The sequence below is a fragment of the Nomascus leucogenys genome, chromosome 7b (genome assembly GCF_006542625.1).
Source record: "Nomascus leucogenys isolate Asia chromosome 7b, Asia_NLE_v1, whole genome shotgun sequence".
Taxonomy (NCBI): Eukaryota; Metazoa; Chordata; class Mammalia; order Primates; family Hylobatidae; genus Nomascus; species Nomascus leucogenys.
The window spans coordinates 66319274-66337008 of record NC_044387.1 but is presented as its reverse complement, the minus strand read 5'-3'; the positions used below and the strand labels follow the sequence as shown (position 1 = coordinate 66337008).

The 17735-nt window shown below is 39.8% G+C and overlaps 1 protein-coding gene across 1 annotated transcript; it reads right to left on the bottom strand.

The window, feature by feature from the left end:
• Nucleotides 1-300: 300 nt before the first annotated feature.
• MMAA (metabolism of cobalamin associated A) lies at nt 301-16750 on the bottom strand. The gene is made up of 6 exons (XM_030816199.1): nt 16251-16750; nt 13360-13482; nt 9715-9885; nt 4690-4775; nt 1687-1836; nt 301-648 (listed from the first exon to the last, which is right to left on the bottom strand). Exons 1-6 carry the CDS (start codon nt 16693-16695, stop codon nt 361-363), a joined length of 1263 nt encoding a protein of 420 aa, XP_030672059.1. The 5' UTR covers nt 16696-16750; the 3' UTR covers nt 301-360.
• Nucleotides 16751-17735: the final 985 nt, after the last annotated feature.

The following is a 17735-nucleotide window of genomic DNA, read 5'->3' as shown; positions in this document are numbered from 1 at the left end:
CTTCTCTGGAAATTCAGATAATACGGAATCAAAGTAAGCATTTTAAAGTGCAAGATATTTTCTACTCTCCTCAGCTTTCTCTGTTCTTGACTAATAAGAAGAAACTACCCTACAGGCCACCATGCCAGGGTATAAGAAGAGAAGGAAACAGAAATCAGTAACATACAACAGGTACCTTATAAATACTGCCTAACTTTTGCTATTCATATCTAACTTCCTTCAAGTTTTCAAGCATGGGTCACAAACAAAGAAGACAAGTGCATCATACAATAATTACTGAAAATATAAGCATACAAGTGATTTTTCTATTAAAATACTTTATGAAATGATATGTAAAATTATTACACAGGATGAATTTTATTAGTCTCTGCTTTTAAAAGCTTTTAACAAGAAGTCTGCTGCAAGTCCTGGGGACAGGGCCCCAGTGAGAACCTTTTGTTCCAGAAGTGGAATCTGTTCCCGGACTGTGGGATGGGTCCTGAAATGCTCTAACACACTTTCCTGAATGAGATTCCACATCCAAACTTTCTGTTGCTTCCGTCGTTTGGCAGTCAGCTCCCCACTGGCAAGCATGAGGTCCTGGAAATCTTTCATTTTATCCCACATTTCAGAGATCCCCTCTCCACTTCTGGCAGAAATACGAATTACCTATTGAAAAGGGAAGAACCAGACCATTTTACTTAAAATGATAGAAAAAATTTTTATGGGGACGCTGATACCTGCCAGTTAATTCTTACGGTCTACAGAAATAGGCAATTGACAAGAATGAGATTTTATTGCTGTGTCAAAGTAAATATACCAATATATATTCTGAGGTAATAGATCTAGGATTACTAAGTGCATAGCAGAAATAAAACACTGATTCAAGATCAAATTTTAAGCTCAGAGATTTATTTTAATTTATTTTATTTTAATTGCTCAGATGGTCAGGGGCAGCATAGAGGACTTGTGACAAGGGCAATGCCAGGTAGGTTCCCCTGAGGCCTGAGTGCCAGAAAATGAAGCTAGGTTGAGAAATAGCCTAATCCCCTCTGTCAAATTTGCCTGATTTAGCAACTGGAAGAGCTGGGTATCTGACATCTGCATGTATATATAAGGTGGCTCCAGACTCAGTACAGACAACATGATTGGGAAAAACTGGGATGTGACAGTAAGATAAGTCATCATTGTTCTCATTATAATGATTACAGCTTATTCTTTAATAACATAGTGTCTGTCTACAGATAAAGATGCCCACATCAATATTACTGCATCACTTATTACAGGATTAAAATTTTTTTCCTTACTGAAAATGGCACCCAACAAACATAATGGGAATGGAGGTATCACATCACAAGGCTTTTCTCTCTTACTCAAATTCCAATATAGATAATCAAATCATTAACTGTTCCATAATCTTAAGGATGGTTCCTTTCAGAATGGATTTGCTATCACTTCCAAATGGCTCAAATCATGTATTACAATCACATCTATCATCTCTGATCTAGTTTTTGACATCTAGTGGTTAAAGGATTATATTTAAAATCATGACTACACACTCTGGCTTTGTCATGATTTTTAAAACTATCATCTTCACATAGAAGCAAGATTGATTATATGTTTAGTTTGGGACTTACATCCTGTCTTTTAATGTACACAATCCATTCAGAGTGAAAGATACAGAATGCAAGACGTAAGCAAGCTTACCTTTGGTTTCCAGACTTGTGAACGTTTGCGGAGTAATTTCAGTGCACTCACATACTCCGCTTGTATCCTTCGAGCTGGCACAATCAAGTCTCCATCAGATTTAGTTACAGCTACCAGATCTGCCATCTCGATTATACCCCTTTTGATACCCTAAAGAGATCAGAAACATTTAATGACAACCAACATAAAAATGGGAAAACTAGTCAATGCTAAGATTTTGAAAGTCATACATTTCATTAACTTTTCATCTGTATCCTCCTAAGCCCTGGATGCCAAGAATCACCATTACTTGACAGAAATTACTCAAAAGCATTGGCTGTTGGAATTATAGAAGTCATCTGTAATATCTCTTCCAAATTTAGAGACTAACATGTTGAAATACATTCAGAATTAGGGTAGATACATCAAGTCACAACATAATTGAGTGGCAGGACAGTTCACATTGTCTCGTGATGGAATCTGCTTCTCCTGAGCTAACACTGCAGGATGCAAAACCATCCATCATTAAGGTGCTTAAAAAGAAAACACCTATCCTTAACATCTGCATTTCCAGAAAAAAGTCTTTGAAATTCTCCTTAAACATATATAGCATTTTATTTCCAATTTGCATTTGAGGAAAAATAACCTGATGTCTAAAAATACGTCAATCTCTTTTTTTTATTATTATTTATTTTTATACTTCGTATTTTTCTTCTCTCAGCTTTGCGTGGACAAACCTCAATCTCTTAATTCAAACTATGTCACATAAAAATATTAGAAATAAAGGATGAAATCCAAAAACCAAACCTTATTTAGTAAATACAGATTTTTCTACATAAGATTAAAATTTCTTTTCAAATATTTTTAAACAAAACATTCAATTATGAAATATTAATAGTTAATGTTTCTAAATAAGCAGCCATAGTCTGCAATCACTATGTTTTAGAATTACAAAATTGAAACAGAAGCATTGTATAACAAATAGTTTGTCTGGGCTAGGTGTGGTGGCTCACACCAGTTAATCCCAGCACTTAAGGAGGCTGAGGCAGAAGGATCGCCTGAGGTCAAGAGTTCAAGACCAACTCGGGCAACAAAGCAAGACTTCATCTGTAGAAAAAAAAAAATTAAAAAATTAGCCGAGAGTGGTTGCACATGGCTGTAGTCCCAGCTACTTGGGAGGCTGAGGCAGGAGGGTAGCTTGAGCCCAGGAGTTCAAGGTTACAGTGAGCTATGATCATGCCACTGCACTCCAGCCTGGGAAACAGAGTGAGACCCTGTCTCTGAATAAAAAAAAAAAAGGCAAAAATCTGTCTGGTCTTTGGGTTTCTGGGAGGTAATCTTTTAAGTTCTAAATTCCCAGAATTTCCTGAGTAACAGGAGTGTCTGTTATTCATGGGAGGTGTCTGGGGCTATACCTGAATTTTTTTTTTTTTTTTTTTTTTTTTGAGACAGAGTCTCACTCTGTCGCCTAGGCTGGAGTGCAGTGGTGCGATCTTGGCTCGCTGCAAACTCTGCCTCCCGGGTTCAAGCCATTCTCCTGCCTCAGCCTCCCGAGTAGCTGGGACTACAGGCACCTGCCACCATGCCCGGCTAATTTTTTTTGTATTTTTAGTAGAGACGGGGTTTCACCATGTTAGCCAGGATGGTCTCTATCTCCTGACCTCGTGATACGCCCACCTCGGCCTCCCAAAGTGCTGGGATTACATGTGTGAGCCACCGCGCCCGGCCTATACCTGAGTTTATGCAATGAGATCACTCAGGATGGGAGACTGACCATGGCAGAAAGACCTATCATGTGATTAGAGGGCTGGGGTTTTATGACATGTGATATCAACCCAACTGCCAGGGAGGGGACAGGGGCTAGAGATCAAGTTCAATTATTCAACCAATCATGCCTACATAATGAAACCCTAAGAAAAACTTGGGACACTAAAGCTCAGGGGAGCCTTCTGGTTGGTGATACACATCAATATGCCAGGACAGAAATGTGTCTTGAGGACATAGAAGCTTTGCATTTGGGCCCTCCCAGACTTCTTATGTGTCTCTTCATTTGGATGGTCCTGATTTGTCTCCTTTATAAGCACGCTGCAATTGTAATATAGTGCTTTCCTGAGTTCTCTGAGTCAGTCCAGTGCAAGGGTCCCCAACCCCCAGGCCACGGAGGAACTGGGCCTCACAGCAGGTGGGCAGCAGGGGGGCGAGCATTACTGCCTGAGCTCTGCCCCGTTAGATCAGCAACAACATTTGATTCTCATAGGAGCGCAAACTCTATTGTGAATTACGCATGCTAGGCATCTAGGTTGTGCACCCCTTATGAGAATCTAATTGATGCCTGATGATCTGAGGTGGAACAGTTTCATCCTGAAACCATCCCCCCTTACCCCCAGTCTGTGGAAAACTGTCTTCCATGAAACCAGTTCCTGGTGCCAAAAAGGTTGGGGACCACTGCTCTCGTGAATTACTAAACCTAAGGGATAATGGGAACCCTCAAATTTATAGCCAGTTGGTCAGAGGTATGGGTGGCCTGGGAACCCTGAAGCTTGCAGCTAGTAGTGTCTGAAGTGAGAGGCGGCTTGTGGAGGACTCTGCCCTCACCCTATGAAGTCTGCACTAACTTTGGGTAGTTGGGCCAGAACTGCAGTGTAGGAGGAGAGTAAGAATCCCATTGTACAACATATAAACTATGATAGTGGGATCCCACTCTCCCCAGAACTTTTGAATCAAGTATACTAACAACATCTATGCAACAATGGTCTCTTTTGGCTGGAGCGATCCATGTATTTCAGTCATATTGCAGATGGAAAAATTTATGTTGCATAATTTTACATTCTCAAGGATATATTCTATTCCTGTAAGTTAGGAAAAAATATAGAGAATCTGCCTTTGATTCAGGTACTTTAGCCAACATGAATGATGTTTCATTTTCTAAACCATTATCAACTTAGTTTACAAAAACACAACATTGGAAATTTTTATTTTCAGAGATATACATTTTATATTTTTGGGGAAAAAAATAAAAATTACCTGCAACTCATCTCCTCCTGCTGGTGGCAGTAGTAAAACAAACATGTCAACCATGTCAGCAACAGCAAACTCCGACTGACCCACACCTGAAATTTTAAATCACAACTATATCCTAAAATACTCACCATTATTAGACTTTCTCAACTACATTGACCATTTTCATTCTACTTCATTCACTCATACTCATGGTCACACAGTCAACCTGGTCACTCCTTTAAACATCTCACTTCTGAAGAATGTATTAAATGTCATATCTTACCCTCTAAGCAAACCAGTTATCCTTCCTAGCTCTCCCACTCCGTTCTTGGATTGAATGGAGAACCTAAAGGCTTCCATCCTCTCCTCACTCTCACAGCTCTTTCTTGGCTTCCCTTTCATCAGCGAGCAGCTTGAACACTGTGACTCTAATCTTGAATCATGCCTGCAAATACTTTCATCTTTTTTGTCTTCTTGTCCTCACACTTGCCTGCAAACGCCCAATTATGTATGGATCAATCCAACTATGTGTGTTCTCTCCTCCATAGGCACGTGAGAGAAATCACTCAACTCTGTGGACAAGAGCCACGACAGGCAGCCTCTGCTACATCTTCCTTAGGGCCTGGCAAAAGCAATCTCCCTAAACGCCCTCAGTTGGTTTCCGTTCCATTTCCCACAGCAGCTATTATGAACATTCACTGTCCCATAATCTCCACGCTTGATGGGGACCACAGCACCTACTTCACAGAGGAAATAAAAGCAAGAACTTCCTAGGCTTCTCCCTCTCCCGTCCTCCACAGGTAACAAGACACAAATATAAACTCAGCCTTACTGGCTCCTCTTCAGTCTCAGTGTAATAAGAACTATTTGACTGAAAAGGAATCTCTCATTCCTTCCACTTCCTCTGGGTCCTTGCTGATTTTTATCTTTAACCTCTCATTTATCTACAGGCTCTTGTCCCCCAGCACAATACATAAATTGTGCTCAAACCTTTCTCATCTTAAAACCACATAAAACGAAAACAACAACAACAAAATAACAAGACAAAAACAAACTCCTCCAACTATCACCATGTTTCTCCCTTTTTAAAAAATACTCGTTTCTGGAAAAAGGTAATTTATGCTGACTCCTTCCACTTCACTTCATGTTCATCTCGCCCCACTTAAAACCGCCTTCCAGCCTGGGTGATGTGCTGAGACCCTGTCTCTATAAAAAATACAAAAATTCGCTGGGCATGTTGGTGTACCTGTAGTCCCAGCTACTTGGGAAGCTGAGGTGGAAGGACAGCTTGAACCTGAGCCTGGGAGGTCGAGGCTGCAGTGAGCTGTGATTGTACTGCTGTGCTCCCACCTGGGCAACATGGTGATACCCCATCTCAAAAAAAAAAATCTTCTTCCACCAAAACTCTGGAAACCCGCTCCCTTTCTCAGTGTGATGGACTTCTAGTTGCCTATTTAATATTTATTCTTCCCTATTTTCTTATCCCAATGTTATTAGGAATATCAATGTATCAGATCAAAGACCACATTCACAAGATCCCCTTTCAGCTAAATATGATGAATGAGTCAAAGCAACAGTCATTAGATAGGGTTTCCAGAAAAGTTTTTTAAAGATGGCTAATCCAGCTATACCTCTTATGCCACCCCGCTCTGCTTCCTTATTTCCCTTTCCTTCTTCAATCTATGTGGAATATGGAAGTGTCAGTCAGAGCTTCATCAGCCATCTTTTAACCATGAGCAAACTGGAGGATGGAAACTGAGTGCTAAGAATGGTAAGCAGGCAGACAAAAAGAAACCTGTGACACCGAGGGCACTGTCAAAGCACCATACCTGCTCTGGACTGCCTGCCTCCGGCTCCTTTTTATTTTAAAGAGAGACTGGGTCTTGCTCTGTTGCCCAGGCTAGAGAGCAATGGCATGATCATGGCTCACTGCAGCCTTGAACTCCTGGGCTCAAGCCATCCTTTCACCTCAGCCTGCTGAGTAGATGGAACTACAGGTGTGTAACACAATGCCTGGCTAATTTTTTTTTTTTTTTTTTTTTTTTTGGTAGAACCAAGGTCTTGCTATGTTGCCCAGGCTGGTCTCAAACTCCTGGGCTCAAGCAATCCTTCCGCCTTGGCCTCCTGAACTGCTGGGACTACAGGTGTAAGCCACCATGCCTGGTCTCACGGTTCTTTCATTTTTTGAGAGAGTCTCACTCTGTCACCCCGGCTGGAGTGCAGTGGTGCCATCACAGCTCACCGCAGCCTCAAACTCCCCAGGCTCAGGTGATCCTCCCACCTCAGCCTGCCAAGTAGCTAGGACTACAGGTGCGTGCCACCATGCCCAGCTAATTTTTTTATTTTTCTGTAGAGATGAGGTTTTACCATCTTGCCCAGGGAGGTTTGGAACTCCTGGGTTCAAGCAGTCTGCCTGCCTTGGACTCCCAAAGTGCTGGGATTATAGGCTGGGGCCACATCGCCCGCTCTAGGTCTCTTTTATATAGAAAACAACCTCTTTCTTGTTTGAGTCACTGTTATTTTGAGTTTCTGGGAAAGGTAGCTAAATACAATTTCCAGGTAATATATTTGGTTTTTAAGGTGCTCTTCTTCTTTGATTTTCCTACTACCACTCAGGCAACTAACTCTTCATTCATCTACTTTTTAATGGTGGAGTTTCTAAAGCCCCGTCATGGCTATTGTTATAAACTAAGTTGTGTTCCCCTCATCTAGAAACATTCCTATGTTAGGCCGGGTGCGGTGGCTCATGCCTGTAATCCCAACACTTTGGCAGGCCGAGGCGGGCGGATCACAAGGTCAGGCATTAGAGACCAGCCTGGCCAATATGGTGAAACCCCGTCTCTACTAAAAATACAAAAATTAGCTGGGTGTGGTGGCGTGCACCTGTATTCCCAGCTACTCGGGGGGCTGAGGCAGGAGAATCATTTGAACCCAGGAGGCGGAGGTTGCAGTGAGCCAAGATTGCACCACTGCACTCCAGCCTGGACCACAGAGCGAGACTCTGTCTTTAAAAAAAAAAAAAAAAAAAAAAAAAAAAAAAAAAAGACCAGGCGTGGTGGCTCATGCCTGTAATCCCAGCACTTTGGGAGGCTGAGGCGGGCGGATCACGAGGTCAGGAGTTTGAGACCATCCTGGCTAACACAGTGAAACCCTGTCTCTACTAAAAATAAAAAAATAAAAAAACAGCCGGGCGTGGTTGCAGGCGCCTGTAGTCCCAGCTACTGGGGAGGCTGAGGCAGGAGAATGGCATGAACCCGGGAGGCAGAGATTGCAGTGAGCCGAGACGGCACAACTGCACTCCAGCCTGGGAGACAGAGCACGACTCTGTCTCAAAAAACAAACAAACAAACAAAAAAAACAAAACCACATTCCTATATTAAAGTTTTAAACCTCAAGGTGACTTTATCTGGAGATAGGGCCTTGAAAGAAGCAATTAAATGAGGTCATAAGGGTAGGGCCTTAATCCAATAGGACTAGCGTCCTCAAAAGGACAGGAAGAGAAACTAGGAGAGTGAAGTGAACAGGAAGAGACAAGGGAGAGTGAAGATGCAGCAAGAAGGCAGCCATCTACCTACAAGACAAAGGTAGGTGTCTTAGGAAAAACCAACCCCATGGGCACCTTGATGTTGAACTTCCAGTCTCCAGAACTGTGAGAAAATACATTTCTGTTGTTTAAGCCACCCAGTCTATGGTATTTTGTTATGGCAGCCCTAGCAGATTAATATAAATATCTTCCATTTTTGTCCCATATTTTCCCCAGTTGATCTGAACCAAATTCTTAAACTATGAAACTATGAACCATGCTGGTAACTATTAAATCTGTATTTCTCATTCAGTCCTTTTCTCTTGAGATACACAGTCACTCGGATACCTAATAAGCATTTAACACTTAATATATTCACAACTGAACTCATTGTTTTCCTCTCTGCAAATCTACTTTTCCCACAGTATTCTCTATTATCTGCAATTCCCCTTCCTTCCTTATCTCACATCTTATCATGGATAAAATCCTGCCCATTTATCTTCAATGTTTTGTTGATCTATCTCATCTCCATTCTCACTTCCTTTGCTTGGTTCAGACCTCTACCATCTCCTTCTGGGATTAGTACAGTAGTCTCCTGATTCTATTCTAGCCCTCCTTCTAATCATTCTGTACTCTGCTGCCAGGGATCTCTCCAAAATACATATCTGGTTTTCTCACTCTCTTGCTTATCCAGCAGCATCTTCCCACTCCTTTCAGGGCAAAATCCAGAAGACTGCTTGGCATGGCATGTAAGGTCCCTGACAATCTGGCCATGGCCTACTGCTCCAACTGACCTCCCTTCATTCCCTGCCTTCACACTCTGTGCTCTAAGTATCCTGAGCAAACTGCACTTCTCTGGATGGGCCATGTTTTCTGACTCCTGTGTATCTTTGCAGATGCCCTTTATCGCATACTTTGTTTAACTCCAATTCTTCCTTCAAAACTGAGTTCAGCTGTCACCTCCTCTAGGAGGTCTTCACTGGACCTCCACATCTGAATTAGGCTGTATCACAAACATTTATCCCACAGTAATATAATAGACTGTCTCTCCACAAGAAAGAATTTATTAGGGTTTTCATTTCAGTGTCTTTATCACATGTAACTGTATGCTAAGGATATAAAACAATGAAATAAAACATATCTGCATTTTCAAAAGGCACCCAACTACATTAATTTTCTTGGTGAACACAGTAGACATATGAAATGTACTTAAACAAAATAGGTGTCGTGCTAAAGCATCATTTACACAGATCATCCTAATGCTTACAGTTCTCCTCTGGCATGTATAATATACCACCTGTATAACAGTTATCCAGATAGATGGCTTATTTTTACTCTTTAAAATAAGATCTTGGAGGGTAAAGATTATAACCTATCCATTCATATCTTCTAGGGAGTATGGGATATCTTGTATTTCATTATACATTTAGCAAATATCTGCTGAATGAACAAAAATAAGTTGTCACTCATCTTTATATAGCATTCATAAAATAGTATATTGTTATGAAATAGAATATCACACTCACCAACGGTTTCAATAAGAATTATGTCATATCCCGCTCCTTCACACAACAGAATAGCTTCATTTGTGGTCCTTGTCACGCCTCCTAAAGTTCCTCTAGTAGGAGATGGCCTGATGTATGCATTCATATCTCTTGATAACTCAGTCATTCGGGTTTTATCACCTAAGAGTGATCCTAAAACATACAGTTACATTTTATAATCGTGGAACAGTTTTATGGGTCAATTATCAGCCAGTTCCTAGAGGGAAGTGCTTTATGCCATTTCTCCCTAAATCTCAAACTGCATTTCATATTACTGAGCTTCTCTCCAACTCATTGTATACAATGATGTCAGATTAATCTTAACATTTCAAGCCCCTAAAAATCTATATAGCTTCCCCCTGACCAAAGATTCCAATCTAGATTCTTCAGCCGCACCTTACCTGTCCAACTCTGGCTTCTACTAGTCCCCACACCAATCCTCTGTTCCAACCAGGGTGGTTACTTTACTGTCATCTTAACATCACTGTGTTTGCTTCGTCCCATCTTTTGTTTGTGCTCTCATGCCAGAAGCATCTCTCCTGTTTCCTCACTGCTGAGTTACAATGTGTCAAGCCCAGGGTCTGTATTCTGGTTCCACCATTTCACACTATTCAATTTTGAGAGGTCACTTTACCTTCCTGAACCCTCTTTCCTCAGCTACATCACAAGGGTAATATGCTACTGGGAGAAGCAAATGTAATTATATACAGGAAGGTGCTTCAAAAACCGTTAATAACAAAAACACAGAACTTATCCACCTTATAAAGATCAGTAAAAGTCCTTGCTCCTTCATATAGTCTGCCTGGAACCTTTTCAGCCCATGCCCATCTCTGTGATTTTCTAAGGTACAACAGCTCTGCAATGTATGCCAGCATGCTGGAGGGCATAAGAGAACTTTAGTGTCCCTCCCCTTTCTATTATCTCCATGAGCACCCTCCACTCCTCATTCTTTTATTTTTGCAAATGACATTTTCTCAACCTTACGTAAATGCTACACAAATATATCTTCAAGCTGCCCCTTCTGCCCAGTCTGTTGCTTCTAATCGCCTACTACTTAGAAAATTTGGAGCTCTCACTGAATGCAATGTAAGCTGAGTTAATGGATGGAAAACTATTCATACAACACATTTTTTGGTTTCATATTTTTAATTCTTATCTCTTTCACACAGTGGTTCTCAACTGGGGGCAATTTGGCAATGTTTAGAGACATATTTACTTGTCACAAGTGAGGGGTAGGGTGCTACTGGCATCTACTGGGTAGAGGCCAGATATGCTGCTAAGTAAGCATCCTTCAATGCACAGGACAGCCACCCACAACAAAGAATGATTTGACATAAAATGTCACTACCGCCAAACTTGAGAAACCGTGCTTTAAATAAGTCTTTGCCTACAGGACCATGTCTTATATAGGTTGTACACTAAATGCTTAACAAAGTGTTAAGAGTAGGCACTCAATAACTGTGGAATGAAACTGGTTACGTTTTTGTTTTCATGGTAGTATAATATTTTGACAAACATCAATACTTACAAATTCTAGAAGACTGAAAGTCCTGGGACTATTATGTTTTACTACTTTGCTTTAGTCATATATCAACATTTGTAGGTGTACTGCTGTTCTAATCTGAATATTCATTTTCCCTCTTTTTAAGAGCTACTTTTTCCACATAATGGAAAGATTGAAAAGTTTCTTAAAGATATGCTCTTTTACCACTAAATGCCAGTTCAGAGTCTTCTCATAGGTTCTAATTCTAGACCACACATGTACCCCATACATCAACTTCCTTATTTACTTCACATACAACCTTTTCTTAAGGTAATTTTCTGCATGAAATAATCTCTGTGTAAGTAAACAATCTGCCAAAGCTATACTTTAAACTACTATCCTATAGATCCCATCACACTGAGGTAAACATTAGGAAATTACTCTCCCATGTCTTAGCCAGCGATTCCAAATCTGTTAATTGAAGACTCTCACGAAGATCTCAAAGCTATCACAGGGAGTCTGTGAATTCAAAGCACAAAAAAGATGGACTATAGACCAAAAAACTAATGCTTCTCAAACTTTAATGTAATGCTGTTTTTCAAGTGTATGTACTGATGCAATAAGGTAGAAATTTATATTTATAGTGTTTTGTCTGTCCTTGTAATCAAAGTGTATATAATTTTTTTGCCTGAGAAAGCGATCACCATTTTTTGAGAAAGGTTAGGAACCACATAGCTATGTAACTTTAATCACAGGCTATTTTATGACATTATTTTTGTCTATTATTATCTCAAGCTATTATTTTTTTTCTATTGTTAAGTATTCCAGAATATTGTGAAAATGGGGGAATAGCCTTCTCACCTATATATAAATGAGGGCCACTTACTAAAAAATCCTTCATTAAGTACTTACTTTTAACAAAGTTCTAATACTGTAAATGAGACAACATATTGACATGGATTTAATTTTGAACCTTGTGAGCAAAAATTTTATTTTAGTTAACTTTTTTTATTATAGTGACTCAAAAATTTTGAGTGTTCTGAGCTAGATTTCTCAATGGGGTGATAATAGGAATGGGGTGATAATAGGAATTGTCCACGTCTATATTAACCTAAGTCCCTAAAATATGATTACATCATCATTCTGAATACTTAGTATTAAACCCACATTATAACGCAGTACACAAAAACCAAATACTTCCATAAAGCATCTTGCATTTACCCCTTCACAACACACATTGTATTGTAATGGCCTGCGTTTGTGTTTCCTGCATAAGATGTAAACCTTGCTAAAGCCAGGACTGTATCTTGTTCACCATTATATAACACAGTTTAAGAACCTTCCATGTACAATGCCTCACCTATAGTAGGCACTCAAATACTTCCTAAGTGAGTAACTTTAATATGAAAAGCTTAAATCATAAAGAGGGGTAAGGGAAGAAAAAACCTTTCCTGTTTATATGGTATGCTTTCTGTTTTCTTTAAACGATCCTTTGGGGAACTAAGTTTATATTCATTTTATCTCTGATGAGCTGCAAATTAAACTTTGAGTGACTTCATGACCTCAAATCAGAAAGTAATTGCTTAACATTCTGTGCAACGTACAATGTACTATGCTAAATGCCGTAAGGGGAATGGCAGTATATTACAGTGCCCCTCTAAGAGCTTTCTGTTTAACTGAACATATTATATAAACAGTTGACAATTATAAACAGCAGTAAGGTTTTTCTAAAGCTTAAGAGATGTTAAAACATTATGAGGAAAATGACGCATGAGTAAGGACCTATTTTCTGAATTGCACAGGTGCTAATGCAGCCAGGAAACACAACAGGAGCAAAGAGGGGCCTGGCCTTATGCATGGGAGCTGAAGGACCAAAATTTGCATTTGATCATCTTCAACTTCTGGCACCTGTTGTCACAGTTTTCTGAGTGCCCACTGAGCTATCCACAAGCTGGCCGCCTCTGAAGAGTACAACACTCCCAAACTACTTCCCTCAGCTTCCACCTAACTCTGCAGAACTCCCTTCCTTTAGCGAGACCAAACTTAGCTAGCAGTTAGAGGTCACCCAACTGTGCCAATTCCTACTAAATTGTAACAGAAAGCCCCCAGAGCTCTGCAATTTAAAAAGAATCAGCCATACTTACCACCACTAGTACAAGAAGAAGGGTCCACAGCTAGCACAGATAATTTGTGCCCTCTCTCAGTAAGCATTTTTCCAAAATATTCTATAAATGTTGATTTTCCAGCACCAGGGGGCCCAGACAATCCTATGGTGGAAAGAGATCTTCTAGTTCAATGAAACAAATGAAATCAGAACTACGATCAGTTTTACTGAGCAAAATATTAGACTACCTTCTATTTCCCCTAATGTATTAAAACCACAATTAATATATTTCAACATGTCCTAAAATGGCAAATAAAAATCTGTTTCTTTAATTCCTGAGTAACGGGGCTATAGGAAGGAAACACTCTGGGTTCCACATGTTCACAAAATTCACTTTTAAAAACTGCAAAACATGCTTTGCCTTTGTACTATAAAGTAGATCTTTCTGGACAGACTTCATTGTCTCCATTGTTAATGTGCTCAGTTTCTACATCTGCCCACTTCTCATCATGATCAAATTATTTTACCTACCTCAGTTCTGTATACTTCTTCCCACTGGAAAAACAACTCATTATTCTAGAAATTCCCAGTGATTGAGAAAGCAGTTTTCTATTTATAAGGGATCATCTTTTTTCTTCATCTCACTCATAACTCAAAGAATATAAACTGAATTCTGAAAAAAAAATTTATGTTAAGAAAAGCAGAAAACTCCCCCACTTGGAGAGTTGGCAGTGCACGGCCGGTAAGAGCACAAACCCTGAAGCCACGCAGCCAGTTCTCATTCTAGCTCTGCCTCCCACGAGCTGTGTGATCTTGGGTAAATTACTTAACCTCTTTCTATGCCTCAGTGTCCACTGCAATAAAATAGATATAGTAATAGTACCTCTCTCTTCAGGTTGTTTTAAGAATTAGATGAGTTAATGTCTGTAATATGTTTAGAACAGCGCATGGCATAAGAGATATATAAGTGTATGTTAAATGAAATATATAAAACATAGGCATTTAACTACACTCGAAGTATGTATAGTGTATGGGATGCCTGACTCCTTACCACGATTCTTGGGGCAGATCCAATACTATCTTAAACACCCTTTTAGGTGCTGAATAAACATTTGTTGCTTTTACTTATGGTGGTGAAAAAAATAACTGCAATAAAGACAGGTTTATCTGGCCTCATAAGATCAAGATGGAAGAACCGGAATAGCACTACAAAGTTATCTGTGAACTGCTAGTTAATTCCACACATTTCTGAGACATTTTTTCAAGGATTCTCTAAAATCTTAGTAAGTAGGCACTTTGTCATAACTAGAATTTCTCTGTGGGAGTTTGCTATTATCTTTGTTTACCATACATAAAGATTATTAACATCCAATGTAGTACTCTCAAAATGAGAATCCCTCAGTAAGGGCAGAAGATTAAGAAGTCTGAAAAATGGGGACCAGTATAAATATTGGTTGGCGAGCTATTTTGAAATTATCTTAAAGCATCCATGCCCATTACCCTAAAAACTAGGAGGCTTTAGTGTCTGCATTGCCAATAAACTGTGAGACAAAGGTGTAATGTAACATGAAATTTTAAAAGTATTTACTCATTCTCCACAAAATTTTTGCACTTTAACCACCAAGACAAGTTGTTTTTAGCAGGAGGGTTGGTTCAAATCACCTAGTTCACTACCGTGGGACATTCTCATTCCACCTAAACTGGCTTGTTTAATTCCTGCTGGTCAAACATATCTAAATTGTTTTACAATGTACAATTTCAAAAACAATTTCAGAACCAAGTCAAATTGTTCAAGAAATCAAATGAACATCTAATATACAGACAACACATAAATATGATCTCTTTCTTAAAGTACATTTTGATAGGCTGGGCATGGTAGCCCGTGCCTGTAGTCCCAGCACTTTGGTAGGCCAAGGTGGGAGGACTGCTTGAGCCCAGGAGTTCAAGACCAGCCTGGGCAACATAATGAGACCCCATCTCTACAAAAAACTTCTAAAAAAAAATTAGCCAAGGATGATGTTGGAGGCATGATATTGGAGCCAAGCATGATGTTGGAGCTATGATCACCACTGCATTCCAGCCTGGGTAACAGAGTGAGACTAAAAATAAAATAGCTGGGCACAGTGGTTCGTGCCTGTAATCCCAGCACTTTGGGAGACCAAGACGGGTGGATCACTTGAGGTCAGGAGTTCAAGACCAGCCTGGCCGACATGGTGAAACCCCATCTCTACTAAAAATACAAAAATTAGCTGGGCATGGTAGTGCACGCCTGTAATCCTAGCTACTCGGGAGGCTGAGGCAGGAGAACTGCATGAACCCAGGAGGCAGAGGTTGCAGTGAGCCGAGATCACGCCACTGCACTCCAGCCTGGGCAACAGAGCAAGACTGTCTCAAAAAATAAAATAAATAAAAAATAAAAATAAAATTTTGGTATTGAGATGGCTGCATTTACAGTCACTCCCAGAAACTCAATAAAAAGTACCTGAAGGAAGTGAGACTTGCCTATACAAAGACTAATGAAATACTTAAGAGGCAGAATTTTGAAATGTGATAATTATAGTTGATACGACAACAAAACAGGGAATTCACTTTAAACTATTTAAGCAGAAGGACTACTAAAAGAAAAAGGAGTAAACTTGCTAGTAGTTCTTCCTACGACTATTTCTATCCTGGGATCCAGAGCAAGATTCTTGCCAAAGTAAAAATCTTATATTATTTTCTTAAAATACATAGCCTTGGTTCAAATGTCATGGCAATTTTTTCAACTTAACAAAACTAATATTTGCCATGAAAACTCATTTAAAATTCATCCAAATATTGAGAAAAAAGTCCCCATTCGATTGCAAACTATTTAGACTTTTTTTTTTCTTAAACCAGAATACAGAGAATTTGTAAAAATATTTACTGAGAAAACACACAAAAAAGACTGACCTACTCGAAATGCTAGTGGTTTTCCTTTATTTGATTGTTCTTGTTCTCTGTGGTAAAGTAATACTTTCTGAAGAAGCACCTGGGCTAACTCCTTTTTCCTGCTGTGAGTTGATTCTACAAGAGTTATGGCCTCTGCTAAACAGGCCCTTTGCCCTTGGATTAAACCAGTATAAAGTTTATCCACAAATCTTTGCTCTTTATCAGAAAGTCCTTCTGTGTGGTCCTTTAAGGTTGTTTGTACACATAATTTTCTCTTTAAACCATCTGACAGCAGCATCCACTTTGTACAATGGAATCCAAGAGAATTAAATGGCTGAGCACATGGGATTCCTGATCCAAGATGAGTACTTGAGTGAAAGATGAAGTGGTAACATCGGAAAGGTGCTCTTAAAAGGCCTTTTAGGAAATGCTGGTGAGGATGTGGTAGCAGCATGGACATATTCATTTTACTTGTAACTGAAGAAAACACTGGATGCGTTTTGGCTCAACGTGATTTGTGATCTCCCTAGAAGAAAGAAAAACATGTCAGCCAGTTCAATATATAACTAAAATACTGAAGTAGTAAAATTTGAAAGCCTAGTGTTTCCCCCACATTCTAAACCACACATAATCAGAGTTTTTGGTAGTACAAATGGGTGAAAGTTTTCTTACTAAATAAACTTAAAAGAGAAGACTCCCTCCATGGCCACAGTTAATATTCAGAGTAACCCAAATAATGGAACTACTACTCTACTGCGAAGTGTAATTTACATTAACATTTTCTTCTAATAAAAACAATATATAACATACCACTAGGGTAAAAACTTTATGTTATGCTTTCTCTTACATTCATCTTAACAATTTCCTCAGGTCAATACACCAGATTCTGAAGCTCATACAAACGGTTAAAAAAAAATGAATCTCTCTGATGCTGGCCTTGTATTCACTCTTTACAAAAAGAAATGTGATTACTAGGGTGGGCACTTCAGGTGTAAGTTTAGATACATGTTTGTATTCAATAGACTCATCCTTGAACACAGATGTATGCAAAGAGTAGCCTAACTTAAAGCACACAAACAAGCCGTAAGTGAACTGTAGGAGTTGTGTAGTAACCAGATCAGCGTATCTCAAAGTATAGTCAGAGCCACCTGGGTGCTTATTTAAAATGCACATTCCCAGCCCCACTAATCAGAATCCCTGTAGATTCATACTAAAGTTTGAACCACTACGAAATTAGGTAAGGATCGAGACGGAGTCTCGCTCTGTCACCCAGGCTGGAGTGCAGTGGCGTCATCTCGGCTCACTACAAGCTCCGCCTCCCAGGTTCACGCCATTCTCCTGCCTCAGCCTCCCGAGTAGCTGGGATTACAGGCGCCTGCTACCACGTCCAGCTAATTTTTTGTATTTTTAGTAGAGACCGGGTTTCACTGTGTTAGCCAGGACGGTCTCGATCTCCTGACCTCGTGATCCGCCCGCCTCGGCCTCCCAAAGTGCTGGGATTACAGG